The sequence below is a fragment of the Thermobia domestica genome, chromosome 8 (genome assembly GCF_964235325.1).
Source record: "Thermobia domestica chromosome 8, izTheDome1.hap1.1, whole genome shotgun sequence".
Taxonomy (NCBI): domain Eukaryota; kingdom Metazoa; phylum Arthropoda; class Insecta; order Zygentoma; family Lepismatidae; genus Thermobia; species Thermobia domestica.
Genome location: NC_137461.1, coordinates 30,343,058 through 30,361,550, shown reverse-complemented (window position 1 = coordinate 30,361,550; position 18,493 = coordinate 30,343,058). Strand labels below are relative to the sequence as shown.

Genomic DNA, 18,493 nt, shown 5'->3' with positions numbered 1-18,493 from the left:
ACAGAAAACTAAATAATCAAAGTCTTTGTCTAACTAAAGTACATTGTTTAGAAAACAATTTTAAAAATGTCCTATTCTGAATATATATATATATATATATATATATATATATATATATATATATATATATATATATATATATATAATTCTTGTAATTATATTTTCAGGACGTTGAACTAATAGAAATTACAGAATTAGAAGCTAAATGTAGGTTTCGGAGATTTCTGGTAGTATCTCAATTTGCTTATAAAATTCGTTTGCCTAGGTATCATGATTTGCGAAACAAAGATATTTAGATAAAACTATATATTTGCAGTCTTTATAATTTCTTGAACTGCTTCTAGCTGTCGAGTTAAATCATTAGAAAATAATTATGTAATATTTTCGATATCTCAAAGAACGCGATTTTCGCCCCATATTTTGTATTAACTTTTTAAAATGATATTTATATCTTATCGTATTTTGTACCGATCTTTTTAAATAGATTGCCTTTAGATATTGAATTATAAACTTGAACAAAGTTATTAATAATGTCTTACTTTTGTTGTAGAAGACTGTAGGAACATAAGCAAATATCGAAAACAAAAAAATAAGTCGAGATATCGAAAAATAACGGGTATCGACGCACTTGTAGATATATCAAATTGTTTTAGATAAATGCATTCCATATGTACGAGGGCTCTCCAGAAAGTTTGAAATAAAAAGGTAACAAAATGAACAAACCAAATTGTATTATATACATTTTAAAGGTACACCCTTAAGCTATTTTTCCACATAATCGCCATGCAAATTAAGGCATTTGTCATACCGTGGCACAAGCTTTTCAATACCGTCGCGGTAGAAATCTACAGCCTGCGATTTCAACCACTGGCTAAAGCTGGCATGTAGTTTGGCGTCAGTTGTATAGCAAACTATGTATCAGTTGTATCGCTGGGAAGAGGTAATAGTCGCTCGGCGCCAAATCCGGGCTGTATGGTAGGTGATCGAACACCATCCAAAACCATCCAAGAGCCAAAAGCACCCAACATTGGAACGGCCATTTATAAAATCAATGCACCATTACCTCACTCGGTCTTCACTCATTATTCCATGTCCGAACGCTTCACACACTTGACGATGGATTTCAATTGACTTGCGGATTTCTTGCCAACAAAAACCTTTTCACAGAACGCACCTCACAAGAGGCGATTTTCTATTGTAGCACACATTGTAACGTGTTACAGAAAGCACAGTAAGGGTGTCACAGTCCTCACGCCACCACAACTGGATGTGTGCTGAATGTGGCAACGTTCTGACACCAAGATGACGCGATAGGCCAAAACTTCTGGTACTTTCTGAACTGGACAGCCCTCTTATATATGTACGTATGTCCTCTAAACATGAACTCAATAAGTCTCTCCTTATCAAAACATCGTGCATGAAGGGACATTTGTGAGTACAGCACTCCACTTTACATGGAACATGAAACAGAACAGACACACAGGCCTAGAACACAAGATATGATGAACATCACACAATGAAGGTAATACTGATAGTATAGTCAGTAGTGTGTACTATTAGCCATTGTAGCTTTCAGAATGTGTTGCACGACTTAGTATATATATATATATTAATTTAGTCATAGATTAGTTTAATGAGAAATTCAGGATGTACGTATTATTCTTGCCTCTCATTGTAAAGTAGTTTCATAAATATGTTAATAGTGAGAGGGAAAGATTTTAAACCCTTTTATCGATCGAATTGTGATTCTCTCTATTCCATAAGATGGAATTCCATCCGAGCTTCATAACCTTCCTTTGGTTTCAACCTTTTCGATAGTGTATTGATTCCTTAAGTGTAAATTTCAGTTATTTCAAAAGAAGTTAGAAGGTAACATATATTTCAGCCAGTTACTTTTATCGTATTATTCTGCGCCGGTACAGTTTTAAAATCTCGCATTTACGAACTAAGTACTATGTGTATCAATAATAATAATACACAGTATGTTGGAAAAATAACAGAACTATTTTACCAACTGTAGTTGAGTTGAGTTGATTTTGAGTTTAACGTCCCGTTCAGCAGCGAGGCTATATGAGACGTGGACCTACTGATTAACGTGGAATCCGAACCACATGAGCTCCCGCCGGGGATCGAACCCGGGCCTCCCACGCCAAAGGCGCGTACGCTAACCGCTTAGCCACGAAGGAGTTCCCAACTGTGGTTCTTTTATTATTATTCTAAATACATCCCTTCCGCATCAATACATAGCTTGATATGTTCAACCAATGCTAGCTTTGACTTTTTAATGTTCCTTTTCGAAATCGCCTCAATGGCCCTCGTGACAGCAGATTGGACGTGTGTAACATTGTCATAAAATGTTCCTTTCATGACCAATTTTAATTTTTGGAATAGGAAATACTCACACGACGATATATTGGGCGAATAAGGAGGATATGGAAGCATACATATTTGTTTTTTTAGCCAAAACATCTCGAACTGCGACGGTTTTGTGACATGGTGCATTGTCGTACAATAAAGACCAACTGCCTAACGCTCGATACTCGGGACTTAAGCGAACGATTCACTTTCACGAACGTTCCATAACACCCAGATAATATTCACTATTAACAGTTTGACCCTGAGGAACGAATTTTCGAAGTATAATACCGTTAGAAACGTGAAAACAAATCAACATTGTCTTCTTACATGATATTTTTTTCTTTCGGAGAACCTGGGGACTTTCACGTAGCATTTTCGCGTTTTATTTGCGGGCCGTACTTGAAGCACCAAGTCTCATCACCAGTTACAATCGATTCCAGGATTGTTCTGTTACGTCTGGCTGTTTTAATCAGGTCCTTGCAATGTTTGCAGTGAGCAAATTTTTGGTCGTCAGTTATGATATGCGGAACAAATAGAGCTCAGACTTTCCGTTTCTTTAAATCTTTTGTCAAAATTTCGTGAATCATGTCTTTCGTCGGGGATACGGACAAAATCTCGCGGCCGAAACATCGCCGCCCAAAATCTCGCCGGCCAAAACCTCGCGTGGCCAAAACCTCGCCGCCCAAAACCTCGCGGGACAAAATCTCGCCGGGCCAAAACCTCGCGTGGCCAAAACCTCGCCACCCAAAACCTCGCGGGACAAAATCTCGCCGGACCAAAACCTCAGGTTGCCAAAACCTCGCCGCCCAAAATCTCGCGTGGCCAAAACTTCGCCGCGAATGAAACTTTTCTTTAAAATTTACCCAATGAGTTTCTTAATATGCAATTCCACATTACAAATAATAATAATAATAATAATAATAATAATAATAATAATAATAATAATAATAATAATAATAATAATAATAATAATAATAATAAGAAGAAGAAGAAGAAGAAGAAGAAGAAGATACAAAAAACATCGTGTGCATGGGCTTTCTCGGGTTATTCCCGTTTCCTCCCACTTTCTTTATTCGATCATTTCCTTCATCCTGGTCATCTATGTCTCCTTTAACCTACAGGACATAATCAAGGGACGTCGTAAAAACTCATATATTATTTCATACTTTCATAAATATTATTAGATTTTTGTTGAAATTTTAAGTTTTTGGATGCTCCAAAGTTCACGAAACTAACCCCGTTAGTTGTCATTGCTTTCCTTATGCAGACTTTCTTTCCCTATAATCAGTTTAAAAACATCCTGTTGCCCTATCTTCACATTGAAATCCTCTAATAAAGAAATAGAATTTTCATATGATATCGCGAGACTTGGTCAAATACCCGTGATACTTTTTCTGAAACAGCGTCTTTTATACCGTCATCCTTATCATCTGTTGGAACATTTACATTTTGGTCAGGCGAGATTTTGGGTATGGCGATATTTTGGGTATGGCGATATTTTGGGGCGTGAGATTTTGGCAAGGAGAGGTTTTGGCCGGGCGAGATTTTGGCCCGCGAGGTTTTGGCCAGGCGAGGTTTTGGCGCCGCGAGATTTTGGCCCGCGAGGTTTTGGGCGGCGAGGTTTTGGCCAGGCGGGGTTTTGGCCCGGCGAGGTTTTGGCCAGGCGAGGTTTCGGCCTGGCGAGATTTTGGGCCGCGAGGTTTTGGGAGGCGAGGTTTTGGCCAGGCGAGGTTGTCGCCGCGAGGTTTTGTACCCAAACCCTTTCGTCGTATTTAATTCCTCCGCCATCCATCTCACAGTGGAATTCTTCGCATCGTGCGAGATCATTTTACGCATTTGTTCTATCAACTCATCGCGATTTTTGTTTTCTGGTCTGCCTGGCTTTGGGTCGTCTTCCAAGGCCTCACGATCGTCTCGGAATCGTGTATACCAATCGAACACTCGTGTCCTAGATAAGCACTCATCATCATACACTTGTTTCATAATTTCCAATGCTTGTGTAAATGGTTTACCTAGCTTGAAACAAAATTAGCTTTTTTTTTTTTTTTTTTTTTTAACGAGGTGACACCAGATATACTCACTTTTCTTGCTATAGCTTGACACTCCGTTAATCAGTTATGATGATTGAGGTCTCATTTTGTTGAACAGACATCCAGCCTTTCCAATGATATGTTGCTTCAATAGATGAGTTATCTGTAAAGAAAAAAGTTCCGTTACTTTTCCGGCATATGTGTAATTAACAATGATCAGTATGCCATGAGAATTCTGTTCATATAATGATGAGCTAATTCTAAGTACAAGCTTTCTACAGAAAATGGTAAACAATGCATTCACTTTACACACAACTTCTTTCAGAATTTTCTTATGTAATATTGTACGCGGAACATTGAAAATATGATGTTGTTTAACTTTTTAAACAAGTAATTGAAATGACTATTCCTACATGATTAAAAAATCTTATATTGTATGATTATTTTACAACGAGAGGTAAGCAATATAAAATATTTGCCTTTGAAGAGGACAGGCAGCTGGAGGTAGTAAGCAAATTATTATAGATCCATAGTTTATGAGGTGAGGACTGATTCTCGGTATGAAACAGACTATTCAGTGTGAACTAACCCATTGTGAGTCAATTATAAAGTCACTTAAATGAAGGAGCAGTGAGCTGCGCTCAAGAAATCGTATGAGTACCGATGTACTGATCACTTGGATAGTCTTTGGTCGGGTATAACACCAGGGAGTTTAGTTTTAATTGAGTTTGTATGAAAGGTAATGTTTGCATTGTTAACTCACCTCTTTCACAGATCTGAAAATGGTAAGTGGTTTTGTTGAGTCGTTGAACAAAAATTTACGAAGAATTGTCAGATTTTTTTTTCTGTAATAGATAAAAAAAAATCTTTCATCATCTTTAGTTTATACAGATTATTAATATTATTGATTCTTTCCTATGTATAATGTTTATACGCACATTCAGTTTCCTACCTGAAATGTCAATATGATTTACCGAAACGACGAACGAAGCTGACGAAGCATTCTTACGTCATTAAAAGTGTAAGAGGTTACTCGCTGTAACTTACATAATATTTTCTATCATTTCTGATATTGATGTGCGTGAATATATACTAATAGTCCATGCATTCATAGGCGAAGTGCTTTCACCTCATGACGAAGAATGTGAGAAACATTTAAGTGAAGACGGAATTCCATTGGATACATTAGGGGTGGAGGAAACACAGGAAGGTGCTAGTCAAGGATCAAGGTCTACTTGCATCTCCCCTGCAAGCTCGCAAGGCGGGGTATATTCTGTAAGTATTTTTTGCTTTATATACGTCATATAGTAGTAACAAGTTTTGCGTAGTAGATTGGAAAAATCTCTCAAGGATGAGTTATACAAGCAAATATAGTATTTTCTGTAGTTTGGTTTTCCATTCAAATACAGGGTGTATCAAAACTGATATTGATTTATTAATTTGTCTTACAGACATGGTTTTGGTGTCATTTTGTAGCAAAATACAAGTTTTGACTCACGTAGTACACTAGTTCAGAAATAAGCCACCGCAAGCATTAGCGGCAGTTGCAGCAAAGATGGCTGCCTTTGCTGGTTCCGAACGTGTAACTGTGAGTTTTGGTTTGAAGAATCCAAGTCTGCGACAACTATGCAACGTAATTTTCGTACAAAGTATGGTAAAGATCCTCCCAGTAGGCCTACTATTTATCAGTGGCGTAAGTGTTTTATTGAAACTGGATGTTTGGCAAGACACAACAAATCTTGAGGTTGTCCCCGTACCTCTGAAGACGTTGTAGAGCAAGTGAGATTTCAGATGAAATCTGTGCAGCGTCACCAATGGAAGCCACATTGAAACTCTCTAGGTATATAAAAAAAAACTGATGTATTTTGCTACAAAATTACAAAAAAAAAAAAAAAAATCTCTGTAAGCTAAATAAATAGATTATTATAAGTTTTCAAAGCTGTAACGTCCTTTTTGATACGCCTTGTATCGTATTTCTGTAGTTGGTTTTCCGTTCAAACAATCAAACATCGGAAATAAACATAACGAAAACGATACGATCTTACTTCGTAATTGGGAGTTCATGAATTCGAATTACGCTGTTGTCCATCTGACTGGGTCTTTTTCTTTTGTTTTATTTGGCGAATATATCGCTTTGGCTATAGCCTCTCGCCTTTTCTCTTCATTTCTTATTATTAAAACAAAATGTGATAAAAAATTACGGTGAATGCCATCTACCGATGTTGTATTTATTTCAACTAGTAAGCCCGGTAGCCTAAACCTTTGGTACAGTCAATGTCGAGTTTGAACGAGTTGTGACGTGTTAGTTGGCTTCAAGAAGCAGAAGAGTGAGGACGTGTTAAGAACAAAGGTGGCCATTTTCCACTGGACTCGCTCGGGCTCACGCTCACCTGTCTCAGCTGGGCTCGAACTCACTCGGGCTCGCACTCATCTCTCTGGACTGGGCTCGCACTCACTCGGGCTCTCGCTTGCACTCATCTCTCTCGACTGGGCTCGCACTCACTCGGGCTCGCGCTCACCTGTCTCAACTGGACTCGCGATCACTTCTCATAACTGGGCTCGCACTCACTTCTCTCGATTGGGTTCGCGCTCACTTATTTCACTGGAGCTCGGGCTCACTCGGGCTCGCGCTCAATTATTGAGCCCGAGCCCGGTTGAGCGTGAGTGACGAGCTCACGAGCGTCGGGCTCGCAAATTTGGACACCTATGGTTAAGAGTATTTGTCGCACGCCAACATTAAGTTTTGTTCTAAATGGCAAAAAAGTGCTAAAGAAGCTCATGAAATGTCCAAATCAGTGTATGGTGTTGAAGCGGTGGCATCGAAGATGGTTTACGAATGGTATGAACGATTCAAAAGTGGCAATGAATCGGTTGAAAATGAGCAACGATCGAGACGTCCTTTGACGTCAAAAACAGATGAAAATGTGCAAAAAGTGGCACAAATGATTTGTTCAAACATGCGAATGGCTATTCGAGAGCTTTCCGAAGAACTAAACGTCTCGTATGTTTCCGTAAAAAGCATTTTAACCGCCGATTGAATGAGCAAATGCCTTCCTTCTTCATCACGAAAATGTGCCGTGCTACATCTTGCTTTTGATCCGCGTGTGTTTGGACGAAAAACATATTTCTGTTTGTCCACATTCGCTGTGCTCTCCAGATATAACACTATGGAATTCCTGGCTCTTCCCAAAAATTAAAACCGTGCTTAAAGGAAAACGTTTTGACACCATTCCTGACATTGAGAAGGCCATGACAGAGCAGCTGAACGCCCTTCCAAAGGAAGCTTCCAGAAATGCTTCCAGTCATGGATTTTACGTTGGGATAAGTGCATTACTAGCCAAGGACAGTACTTTGAAGGAGATTAAATAAAATTCCATGTAAGATTATTACTTTGTTTCTAATACAATTATTAACCGTATTTTTTTCATCACGTAAAATAGTCTTATTTCAACTGAATCTAGAACATTAATAACAAATAAAATTAACTCTGAAGTGTATATATTCAATTATTTTTCTTTAACTCTGTTACTCTTCTTTCGTATCCATATTTTAGGTCTATACATCACTATTGACATAAAGTATCTTTTATAAAATATTTTTTACGTTCTAGGGACATATTTACTCCATGCCAATCCCTTTGTTCTAAACTAATGTAAATATAAATTTTGTTTGTATTACAGATGGAATTACTAGAAACTTTTGGTTTGAATCTCCATCGTATTGACAAAGATGTACAGAGATGTGATAGGAATTACTGGTATTTTACAAGCGAAAATTTAGAGAAATTACGAAACGTAATGTGCACGTAAGTGATTGTTTCAAAGTGTTTTCTCCTTATGGACTCTAATACTTTTTCTTTTGTCGATAACAAATATGCATTGTGTTTTGCTCTGGAAATTTGATATGATAATTAAGATTATTGCAAGGCTAGTCAGAGTATTTCACTGATGTACTATAAAGCTAACCAAGAAAGTTCTGTCGCTTTTTCACCCACCACCTTTGAACATCGATATATCACCTAAGACGTACCTGGAAGATCAAAAATAGTCCCCATCACCTTCGACGACCTTCTGCCAACGTTCTTAAAGGTAATGAATTCCATCGCGGTAGAACTTGGTGGGCCGTGAAGCGAAGAAGGTATCAAGTGTATTTTGCACCTCTGCTAGGGATTTGAACTAAGATGATTGTCCAAAGAATGGAACAGATGATAATCGGACGGTGCAGTGTCCGAGGAGTATGGTGGATGCAATAGTGTTTCCATTCAAGGCGTAGAATGGTGTCCCGGGTCATAGTAGCCACGCGAGGCTTAGCGTTGTCCTGTAACAGGAGGACCCCTTTGCAATTCAGAAGTGCTGACCCCAAAGTTTTAAGTTTTTCTTCAACAGGCTCAACTGCTGACAGTGCAAAGTTGGTTCGATGCTCTGACCAACTGGTAGCAGTTCCCGATGCACGATGCCGCGAACAGTCTATCAAACACACATAAGGACCTTCTTCTGGTTTCGGCTGTTTTGGAACCGGCTCATAGGATGCTAACCAATGATAACGGTGCCGTGGAGGTTCGTAGAAGACTCACTTCTCATGACATGTCAACACCCTGTCCAGAAATGGCTCCTTCCTCAAATGAGATAGCAAAGAAACATAGGTGTCTGCTAGCGTTGCCCTCTGGCCCCGAGTCAAATAATGTGGGACCTATCAACCCACATGTAGTGCTTCCCAAGTTGATGGAGGTGTTGCCGAATGGTTTCTTCACTCACACTGAATTGTAGTCTCAGTTCCTCACATGTCTGGCCATTTTACCTGAAGATCTTCATTTTGTACATGTGTTGATCTTCTAGCATGTGGTGCGTCTTCGAGTGTTTCGTCACCGCCTTTAAACTTGTTAATCCACCGCTGCACTGTACTCGTAGTCACGACACCCTCATCAAAGGCCTGGCATATCTTCCGCCTCGCTGAATCGGCGTTTGACCCCAGTTTGAACTCGTACAGCATACACGTCCTTATGACGTTCTGTTGAGGTCCCATGTTCACTCGGTCCTCACGCAAGTTCACGCTGTAACTGAACTGCCACAACCAGGTAGTATGTTGGATATTCCCACACCAACAAATGACCTTCGCCTTATCTCTATTCGCATTCAACTCTCGGTGTGAGGGGTCAATTGAACACATACCTCCACAAAAAGCGACAGAATTTTCTTGGTTATCTTTATATATGCTTCACAGTACCGTATATTTTATCAGTTAAATCAAACTTAAGTTGTATTTTTACTAAGCAAGACAATCTAATTAAGATCAAGCAACCAACTGAGGCGAGGTTACTTTGTCACATCTTCGTCAGGCTATTATATGCACTTAGACAATTAAAAGAAGGATTAATCACTCAACCAAACATATAATGCAGACATCCGAATCAATCGGTGACAAAGGTTTCCCAGCAAGCTGTAACACAAGATCCAAGGTCAAGTTCCAATATATATTGGAGAATAAATCAAGATCATACATATTCGTTTATTTATTACACACACACACACACATTTGATCCAATGATCTAATTGGAAAATCAAAGAATAAATAGATTTTAAAAAGTAGTTACAAACATGGTACTAAGTAATTAATACTGTATTGTATAATACTATGATATTAATTATTTCAGAACTTGGTAAAAATATTTTTTATGTCAACAATAGTTTCTTTACAATCTTCGTACATATATAAATTTATGTACATTAGTTTTAAATCTTAAAACGTTATATCCTCAAATGATGATTTTACAGTTTCCTAGTTCTATTTTTATTTTAAATTTGCTAATAATGGCAAATTTCTCCTCAGTCTGCATATGTGTCTGCTAGATCGACGAAAGGCTTTATATATATATATATATATATATATATATATATATAGCAAATAGCAACCTGAGAAATGTCAAATTAATGTCCAACATTTTATTTTATAGATGAATAAGTAGAAAAAACTGTTATACAAGGCCTTTGTACGCGTATTTACCATGCGCTATGCGCATATTCATATAATTGGTTATTGTAATAAAGGGATTCCCGTAAGCCCGTAAAAACAACTTTTGAAATGCCAGCCATTTTTGTTCTAGTAAGTTGGCAGCACTGAACGTTACACGATTTTCATCTCTTGTCTCTGTAGTTAGTAATCACAAAGCGCCGAATAGCACATGATCGTCATCTGTTTTCTGTATAGCTAGGAATAGCTGTATAGCTGATCACCATATTTGTAATAAGTATTTACTATAACAACACATTGTTCCATTCATGTAGTGTCATGAAGCGCTCCATTCCTACCTGTACAGAAAGCAGATGGCGCGCTATTCGGCGTTTTATGATTACTAACTACAGAGACGACAGATGAAAATCGTGTAACGTTGAGTGCTGCCAACTTAATATACGAGAAATTGCGGAAATTTCAAAAGTTGCGTACTTTGTGGGACACCCTTTATAACAAGATCGTTTCATAATTATTGAATACTTGATTTGAATGAGAAAAAGCGGAAAGGCTATTACTCACAGAAAAAAAAGCAGAATTTTCTTCTACATGCAAGAGGTAGCGCTTTCGGAAGATGCTACTTCTTTCATCAGTCTGTGGTAGATTTCAAAAATAATATACAAAAAAAAAAAAAAAAAACATGAGGGATGGTTTAAAAAAGGTTAAAAGGTTAGGATATGTAAAAAAAAAAAAAAAAAAAAAAATCTTCTGTCAAACATTAAAACACTTGGGAATAGAAACTCACTGACATTGTACACTGCTGTCCACTGTTTTCTGTTCTTGCTTTCCAAATGGTGAAAGTATGTACTGAAAAGATTACTCTAAATAATATTTATTTCTCCTCTATCCAGGTTAACTGAGGGCCTTTCTTTGTAAATATAATATGATTCCTTAATTTTTCGTTCTGTTGCTGTTTTTGCTTTTTTCAATTAAACATGATTCCACGATTTGATGGTTATAATCTCTAAGATGCATTGCTAGACCGGATAACTGTTGCGGATTCCGAGATTTAACCATTTTTTAACCATCCTTCATATTTTTTATCCTTTTTGAAGTCTACCACAGGCTGATGAAGGAAGTAGCACCTTCCGAAAGCGCTACCTGTTGCATGTAGAAGAAAATTCTGCTACATATTTTTTTGCGGTGAGTAATAGCCTTTCCGCTTTTTCTCATTGAATATAATACCGCTCGCAATATTGTGATACTTGATTTGAATATTTATAGATATGTATGGGAGCATCTAGATATCGGATATATGCAAGGCATGTGTGATCTTGTAGCACCTCTCTTAGTTATCTTCGATGATGAGGCCACGACATATGCTTGTTTTTGCCATCTCATGGAAAGAATGGGATCAAATTTTCCTAATGGCGGTGCAATGGATACACACTTCGCTAATATGAGGTAAGAAAAAAATATCCGCACTCAAGTTAGTAGTAAAATTACAGACAGAAATTTAAAAGCGTGAATTTTGTTCCGTTAAAGAGTTGAAATAGAAAATTAATTAAAATGAAAAGTTTAGTTTAGCTGTTATGCTCTGTTGGATAAAAGAAATTAGTAATCATCATCACCATCATCATCATAGGTATTCTGCCATTATTGGCAGGTCACTTGGTGCAACTGAGAAGCTTCCATGCTCCACGGTCTTCCGCTAACCTCTTCGTCTTTACGTATGTTTTTTTTTTTCTGTTTTGATATCATCAATTGATTATAGTCTCCTTCGCCCCCTCCCCCTCTTTCCTGCCACTATACCCTCTAGCACGTCCCTCATGATGTAGTTCCTTCTTAGCCAATGTCCCAACCAGTTTCTTTTACTCTTCTTAAACTAAAATTGTTCTTTTCTTCCCTACCATTTCTAACACCCTCTGATTCATTTCCCGTTCGACCCAGCTAATTCTTTCAGTTCTTCTCCACATCTACATTTTGAAAGCTTTCAGTCGTTTTTCATCATTTTTGCGTAATGACCATGTTTCTGACTAGTGATGGGCAGTGAGAATATTCCCGGTGGGAAGGAAAATAAAAGTGCGAATATTCCCGGGTTTTTTCCCTAGCATGTAAATTCCCGGGAAGGAATTTATTTCCATTTCTCTACTTTGTCTTCCAAATTATAAGAACCGCATGACTAATTACTTTACTTTAATTTATTATGATTTACTTCTAGGTTTTAAATAATTTGGAGGTTAAAAAATTAAAATTCGTTGACTGTACTTTATATAACTAATAATATGATTTTCTAAGTCCCATTTTCGTTTCCACTAAAAAGTAGCAAAGTACTAATTTACAAATGAAAAGGAACCAGTTTGTAATGTAATGTAAAAATTATGTGGAAATAGAGATGAATTACTATTAATACACCCCGAACCACCGTTAGTAATAGACGTCGGTCTGTCTCCTCTCTCTGACTCGAATTTCTGAAAAGAGCCGCGGTGGCTCAGTGGTAGAGCGTTCACCTCTGGTGCATGGGGTCCCGGGTTCGATCCCAGCCCTTGCCAAGTGAACTTTGTGGTGGACAAACACCGTGTGCGTGGGTTTTCTCGGGCTTCTCCCGTTTCCTCCCACTTTCTTCATTCCACCATTTCACTCATTACTCATCATAACCGTCTCCTCTAGCCTAGGTCTCAGAATATAGTCTTCTGTTCCTCCTAAAGGCTTCTTTCGCCATTTCTATCCTTGCTTTCATTTCACGTTCACATTTCATATCAGTTATTAATGGGATCAGTAATAAATCCAAGAAAATGATGTTAGAGTTCCTGTTATGAAGAAAATGAGAGAAAAAGAAAGAAAAATGCCTCAAGAAGAATGTCCATAATGTCTAAAAAATTGAAAATATCTTATCTTGTATTAATTTATAACACAAATGGTTTCCAGGCTTAGTTTACCCCCTTCTTTAGTGTGACTCTTTCAGTTGCGCTGATCAATTTTACGTGAAAAACTCCACTGCAAACTTCATCCCGTCTCTCTTGACATTAAGTTCGTGACAATACAGGGTGGCCCAAAAGTAGGTATACATCCCTGCATTGATCAAGTATAATATTCTAGCTTATAGGTTCATTTTCTTTGACTGTTCCGTGCTTAAGATATAAGTAAAAAGACATTAAAAACAAGTAATAAAGAAACTATGGGTAACAATAAGAAATTATATAAAATGCAATGAGCTGCTCAGTACGGGACTGTATACCTATCTTTGGGCCACCCAGTATGTAAAACCCAACGTAGTTTTCTAAGTTCATAACATATAAAATTTAGCAGCACAGTTGAAACAGTCAAACCGAAGAAGAGCCAAGCAAAGCCTTGAAATCGTATGGGTTATAATTCACTATAAGAATCTAACTTTAAGATAATATATTTTCATCTTTGTAAATATTAAATATACATCCTATAGCATTCATCAGTAAATAACACAATATTGTCTATCACAATCTCATATGGCATGTAATTGAACGAAGGAGCGTCACGTTCAGGTGAACGTTGAACTAGTAAGCCATCATGCTTCCCTAGGAGTTAAAGTAGAATAGCATGAAGTTAAGAAATGCTTACTCTGAAAAACATGAATGTGTTACCAGCATATTGCGAAATTATGGTAATATTAACATCTACCTGGATATAGTGGCAAATAATTCTATGGTGTCTGCTTGGAGTATAATCTTTATCTGTTTAGGAGTATCTTTAAAATTAAAAATTGGTCGAGTTACGTAACAGTTTCATATCATCAACTTCTGTTGTAAAAACTAGAGAAATACCCAATTACTTAATGACCAAATGTTGAGATAAATTAATAGGAAAAAAACAACTTAAATGTTATTTGCGCAATATCATATTTTATTATTATTTGAATCACAATGTTGTATTTTTGTAATATCTTTCAGATCTTTGATCCAAATACTTGACTCCGAGATGTTTGAGTTGATGCATCAAAATGGGGACTACACACATTTCTACTTTTGTTATAGGTGGTTCTTGCTAGATTTTAAAAGAGGTAAGTTTTGTTTTTTCTGAATTTGCCGTACTGAATAAGAATATGGAATCATTCACTACATATACAGAGTGTTTTAAAACAACACCGACAACGTTTGGGAGGTGATTCATACGAAATACTATGGGACCTACTATAATCGGGTCAAGACTTCACTTAGGAACCAATATATTCGCTATCCAAAAATGCATGATTTAGAATCCTGCGGTATTCACGCAACAATTTTTACAGAGGGAGTTTGGCCACGAGCATACAATTTGAAGTACTCACAAACTACCTCTATAAAAATTGTTGCGGAAGTACCGCATGATTCAGAAACATGGATATTTTTATAGAGCACATACCAGTTCCTAAGTGGTCTTGAGCCGACTACGGTAGGTCCCCTAGTATTGGAGCTATGGACCTTTAAAGTTCATTTTACATGTTTTCGGCAGGCTATAACTCAGAAATGGCGGATTTCTGCACCCAGGTTGGTGTCTTATCTTGGTGTCAGGAATCACCTCCCAAACGTTGTCAGTGTTGTTTTGAAATACCTTGTACATATGTACATATTGTCGATAATAATGATAAATTATGAATTGCTATTTAATGTACGTAATCGTATATATTGCTACTAGCAACTCAAAATATGTATTTTATAGCTCGAATACTCTTACAAAATCTAAATTCAATATACATGAAGATAGGACAGCAGTCTCATTTAGTCGTAGTTTTGAGAAACATATGAAATACGTTGCAATATTATAAAATTTGAAGTATACAGTTTTGTGCAAAATTAGTATTAAAGCTGTCAAACACTGATAAGTTAATTTTGAAGTTCGAAGTTTGTTTCGTGTTTAACATTAAATTGGTTAGAAAAACTTAACAGGTAATTAACACTTACTTGTCTTTTATAGAATTATTATACGAAGACGTTTTCAGCGTATGGGAGACTATATGGGCTGCTAAACACGTTGCGTCTAGTCATTTTGTGCTGTTCTTGGCACTGGCTTTGGTAGAATCTTATCGAGATATCATACTTACTAACAGCATGGACTTCACGGATATAATAAAATTTTTCAATGGTGAGTAACTTTTAAGGGCCAGAAGTGTTGAAATATAAAGAATTGTTGAAATATTTTACGTATTGATAGAAGGAATGGCAATATCGAGTCTATCTGTATAATTAGCACGTAATTAGTTGTTTTAAACTGTCATTAAACTAACTAAGGATGATTCCATTCCGGGACCAAGTGCCTGGAGAAAACCTATATATCGTCTGAAAGCTCTTTCCATGAGAAGTACGAAATAGTCTTCAAATCATGGACAAACCTACAATCTAACCCTATATGAGGCCAGTTTGTTGGTGTTTATGACCCTGTGTGGTATATTCGACAGAAATATGAATATTACGATGCATCACACGTAAACCCCTAAGCATATCATATTCCTGTTTATCTTACTGCTAGAACGTGACTCGGGTAATGGTTTGATAATATCACTTTGCACCCAAACATAACCATTTCGTCAGTGTTGCCAAAGAATTGTAAATATAACGTGGCAGATGGTTTCTGTACCACTCGATGTATATCCATGAAACGTGGCATAAATATCATTCGTCACTAGACAAAATATATGTCGGACATATTCCTCTCCCAAGGACCCCAGTTTGTCAGTGTTGCCAACCAAGTATAAAATAAGAAATTGCAAAACAGGTTCCGCACGATGAGACGTTTATACACCAAGCTTGGCAGAAACATCACACGATCTATAGCAAAAAGAAATTGGGTGTGGCCATCTCCCAACCATTCTAGGTTGTTAGTGTTACCAAAAACTGTAAACATCACAATGTTGAAAATGGCGTGAATGTCATTGAACGAATATATGACAAAAGTGATAGAAGCAGCATTGGACAATGGAAAACATAGTGTCAGTGTCCCCGTCTCCCAGGCACCTCAGTGTCGCGGGTATATTTAGACTGTGGCCCATACTAGGTTTGTAGTATGTTAGTGAACCCACAAGCACCCATGTTGTCAGTTGTGTCCGCCAATCCGGTAAACTTCATGCGAAAATCTTGAATGTTCGCATTGATTGGCAACACTGCCACACCGGGGTGCTTGTGAGACGGGGGCATACACTATGTTTTCCATTGTCCACTGCTGCTTCTGTAACATTTGTCATATATTCTTTCAATGGCATTCACACTATTTTCAACATTACTATATATTTACACTTTTTAACAACACTGACAACCTAGAATGGTTGGGACACAGCCACACTCAACATATTTTTGCTATAGTTTGTGTGATGTTTTGTGCCAAGCTTGGTGTATAAACGTCTCATCGTACGGAACCTGTTTTACAGTTTCTTATTTTTATACTTGGTTGACAACACTGACAAACTGGGGTCCTTGGGAGAGGAATATGTCCGACATATATTTTCTCTAGTGACGAATGATGTTTATGTCACGTTTCATGGATATACATCGAGTGGTACAGAAACCATCTGCCACGTTGTATTTACAATTCGTTGGCAACACTGACGAAATGGGTATGTTTGGTTGCAAAGTGATATTATCAAACCCTTACCCGAGTCACGTTCTAGCAGCGAGCCAAACGGGAACATAATGGGCTCAGGGGTTTACGTGTGATGCATCGTAACATTCATTTTTATTTCTGTCGAATATATCATACATAGGGTCACAAACACCAACAAACAGGCTCCATATAGGGTCAGTTTGCGGGTTTGTCCATGATTTGAAAACTGTTTCGTACTTCTCATGGTAAGAGCTTTCAAACGATATATAGGTTTTCCTCAGGTACTTGGTCCCGGTATGGTATCATCCCTAGTAAGTAAAAATAAAGTTGAAAAACCTATATATTAAAATGCTAAGTTTATATGTTTGTGACCAATTTTTTTGATAGTGCTACCTCGGCAACCACAAGCTCTAGAAAGATGCCATTTTCGCTGGTCGATTGCAAATTTTGTGTAGATTGGTCAGTTCTAATTGAATATTTTTAAAAGTGGCTGTTATTTCTTTATTATTTTTAGAGGTACACTGGGAGTATTGAAATTTTCATTTCAATACTACATATTTGTATAGGAGGTTAGTATATCTCTCCGGCGTTTGTTTCATGGCCAAATGATAATTAAAAACGAAGGATAACCATTTCTCCAGTCTAAGATGAATCTTTATTGTTTGGAGTGTTTTGCCCAATGAACACCACATATCGCCAATTAATTGTATGTGTAATGTATTTGTTTATTGCATACTGCATGCAAGGAAAAAGAAAACACTGATCATACATGAATTAGAAACTCCAACCGGAATTAGGCTCAAATCTTGCAAACGGTGCGAGATATTGAAAAAATAATCGGAAAAAAACTTCCCTTTATGATGCCCCTTGCCGACTTTTATCAAGACGTCCTTCACTTGTGTCTGTAAAGGAACAGATATAGATGTTGTGAGGAATGACAAGGAAATTTATGTTCATATGTGAATGTTGCGCTGTGTAGAGAACGCAAGTTCAGCTAGTAATTTTAAAATTAACAAATTAAAATTAAGGAAGTAAAATAAATAATTTATTAGAATTTTAAAAATATTATTTTATATATTAGCTCTTAAAATTAAATAAGCATCTTTTCTCCGCCTTAAAAAAAAAAACTGTGATGCGAATTGCGAAAATATTATTTTCTTGTTTCGCATGGAATCCAAACGAACATTGGTCTTGGCAGTTCACTAAATTTCTGCTCAAACTTATTACAAATTAGGCGTCACACAGGCAAATAAAATAAAGTTAGTTTCATACAGAGGAAATTACCTATTAATTCAGTTAAAATCACTTCCTGGCTTTTATGATTAACTATTAAAGATTACTTGTTGAAAAATGAATGAAATTTTTAACAACAATTTTAAATCCTTAAGTCCAAATCTGGTAGCAAATGAACTTTTGTCTAATTTTTTGTTGTCAAATTATGATATCTTACTAATTGCTCATTGATTGTTAAATTAACATTCTTTTTCAGTACTGAAGCTATTCAGATAGAGCTGTAGTTTAAAATATGATCCAAATTCTACAACTCAGGTTTTTGTCTCGAGGTAGCATCTGAACCAGGAATCAATCTCAACACCATACACACGAGAAGC

The 18,493-nt window shown here is 37.0% G+C and overlaps 1 protein-coding gene across 3 annotated transcripts in view; it reads left to right on the top strand.

Annotated features, from left to right (window-relative positions):
• LOC145692823 (small G protein signaling modulator 1-like) overlaps positions 1-18,493 on the top strand; it is a 564,802-nt gene that overhangs the window by 527,020 nt on the left and 19,289 nt on the right. For all 3 annotated transcript variants that reach the window (XM_081768318.1, XM_081768320.1, XM_081768317.1), the window contains 5 exons: positions 5,503-5,663; positions 8,069-8,193; positions 11,619-11,798; positions 14,261-14,370; positions 15,264-15,431. In XM_081768318.1, the coding sequence (XP_081624444.1) occupies positions 5,503-5,663; positions 8,069-8,193; positions 11,619-11,798; positions 14,261-14,370; positions 15,264-15,431 (744 nt within the window). The remainder of the gene's footprint in view (positions 1-5,502; positions 5,664-8,068; positions 8,194-11,618; positions 11,799-14,260; positions 14,371-15,263; positions 15,432-18,493) is intronic.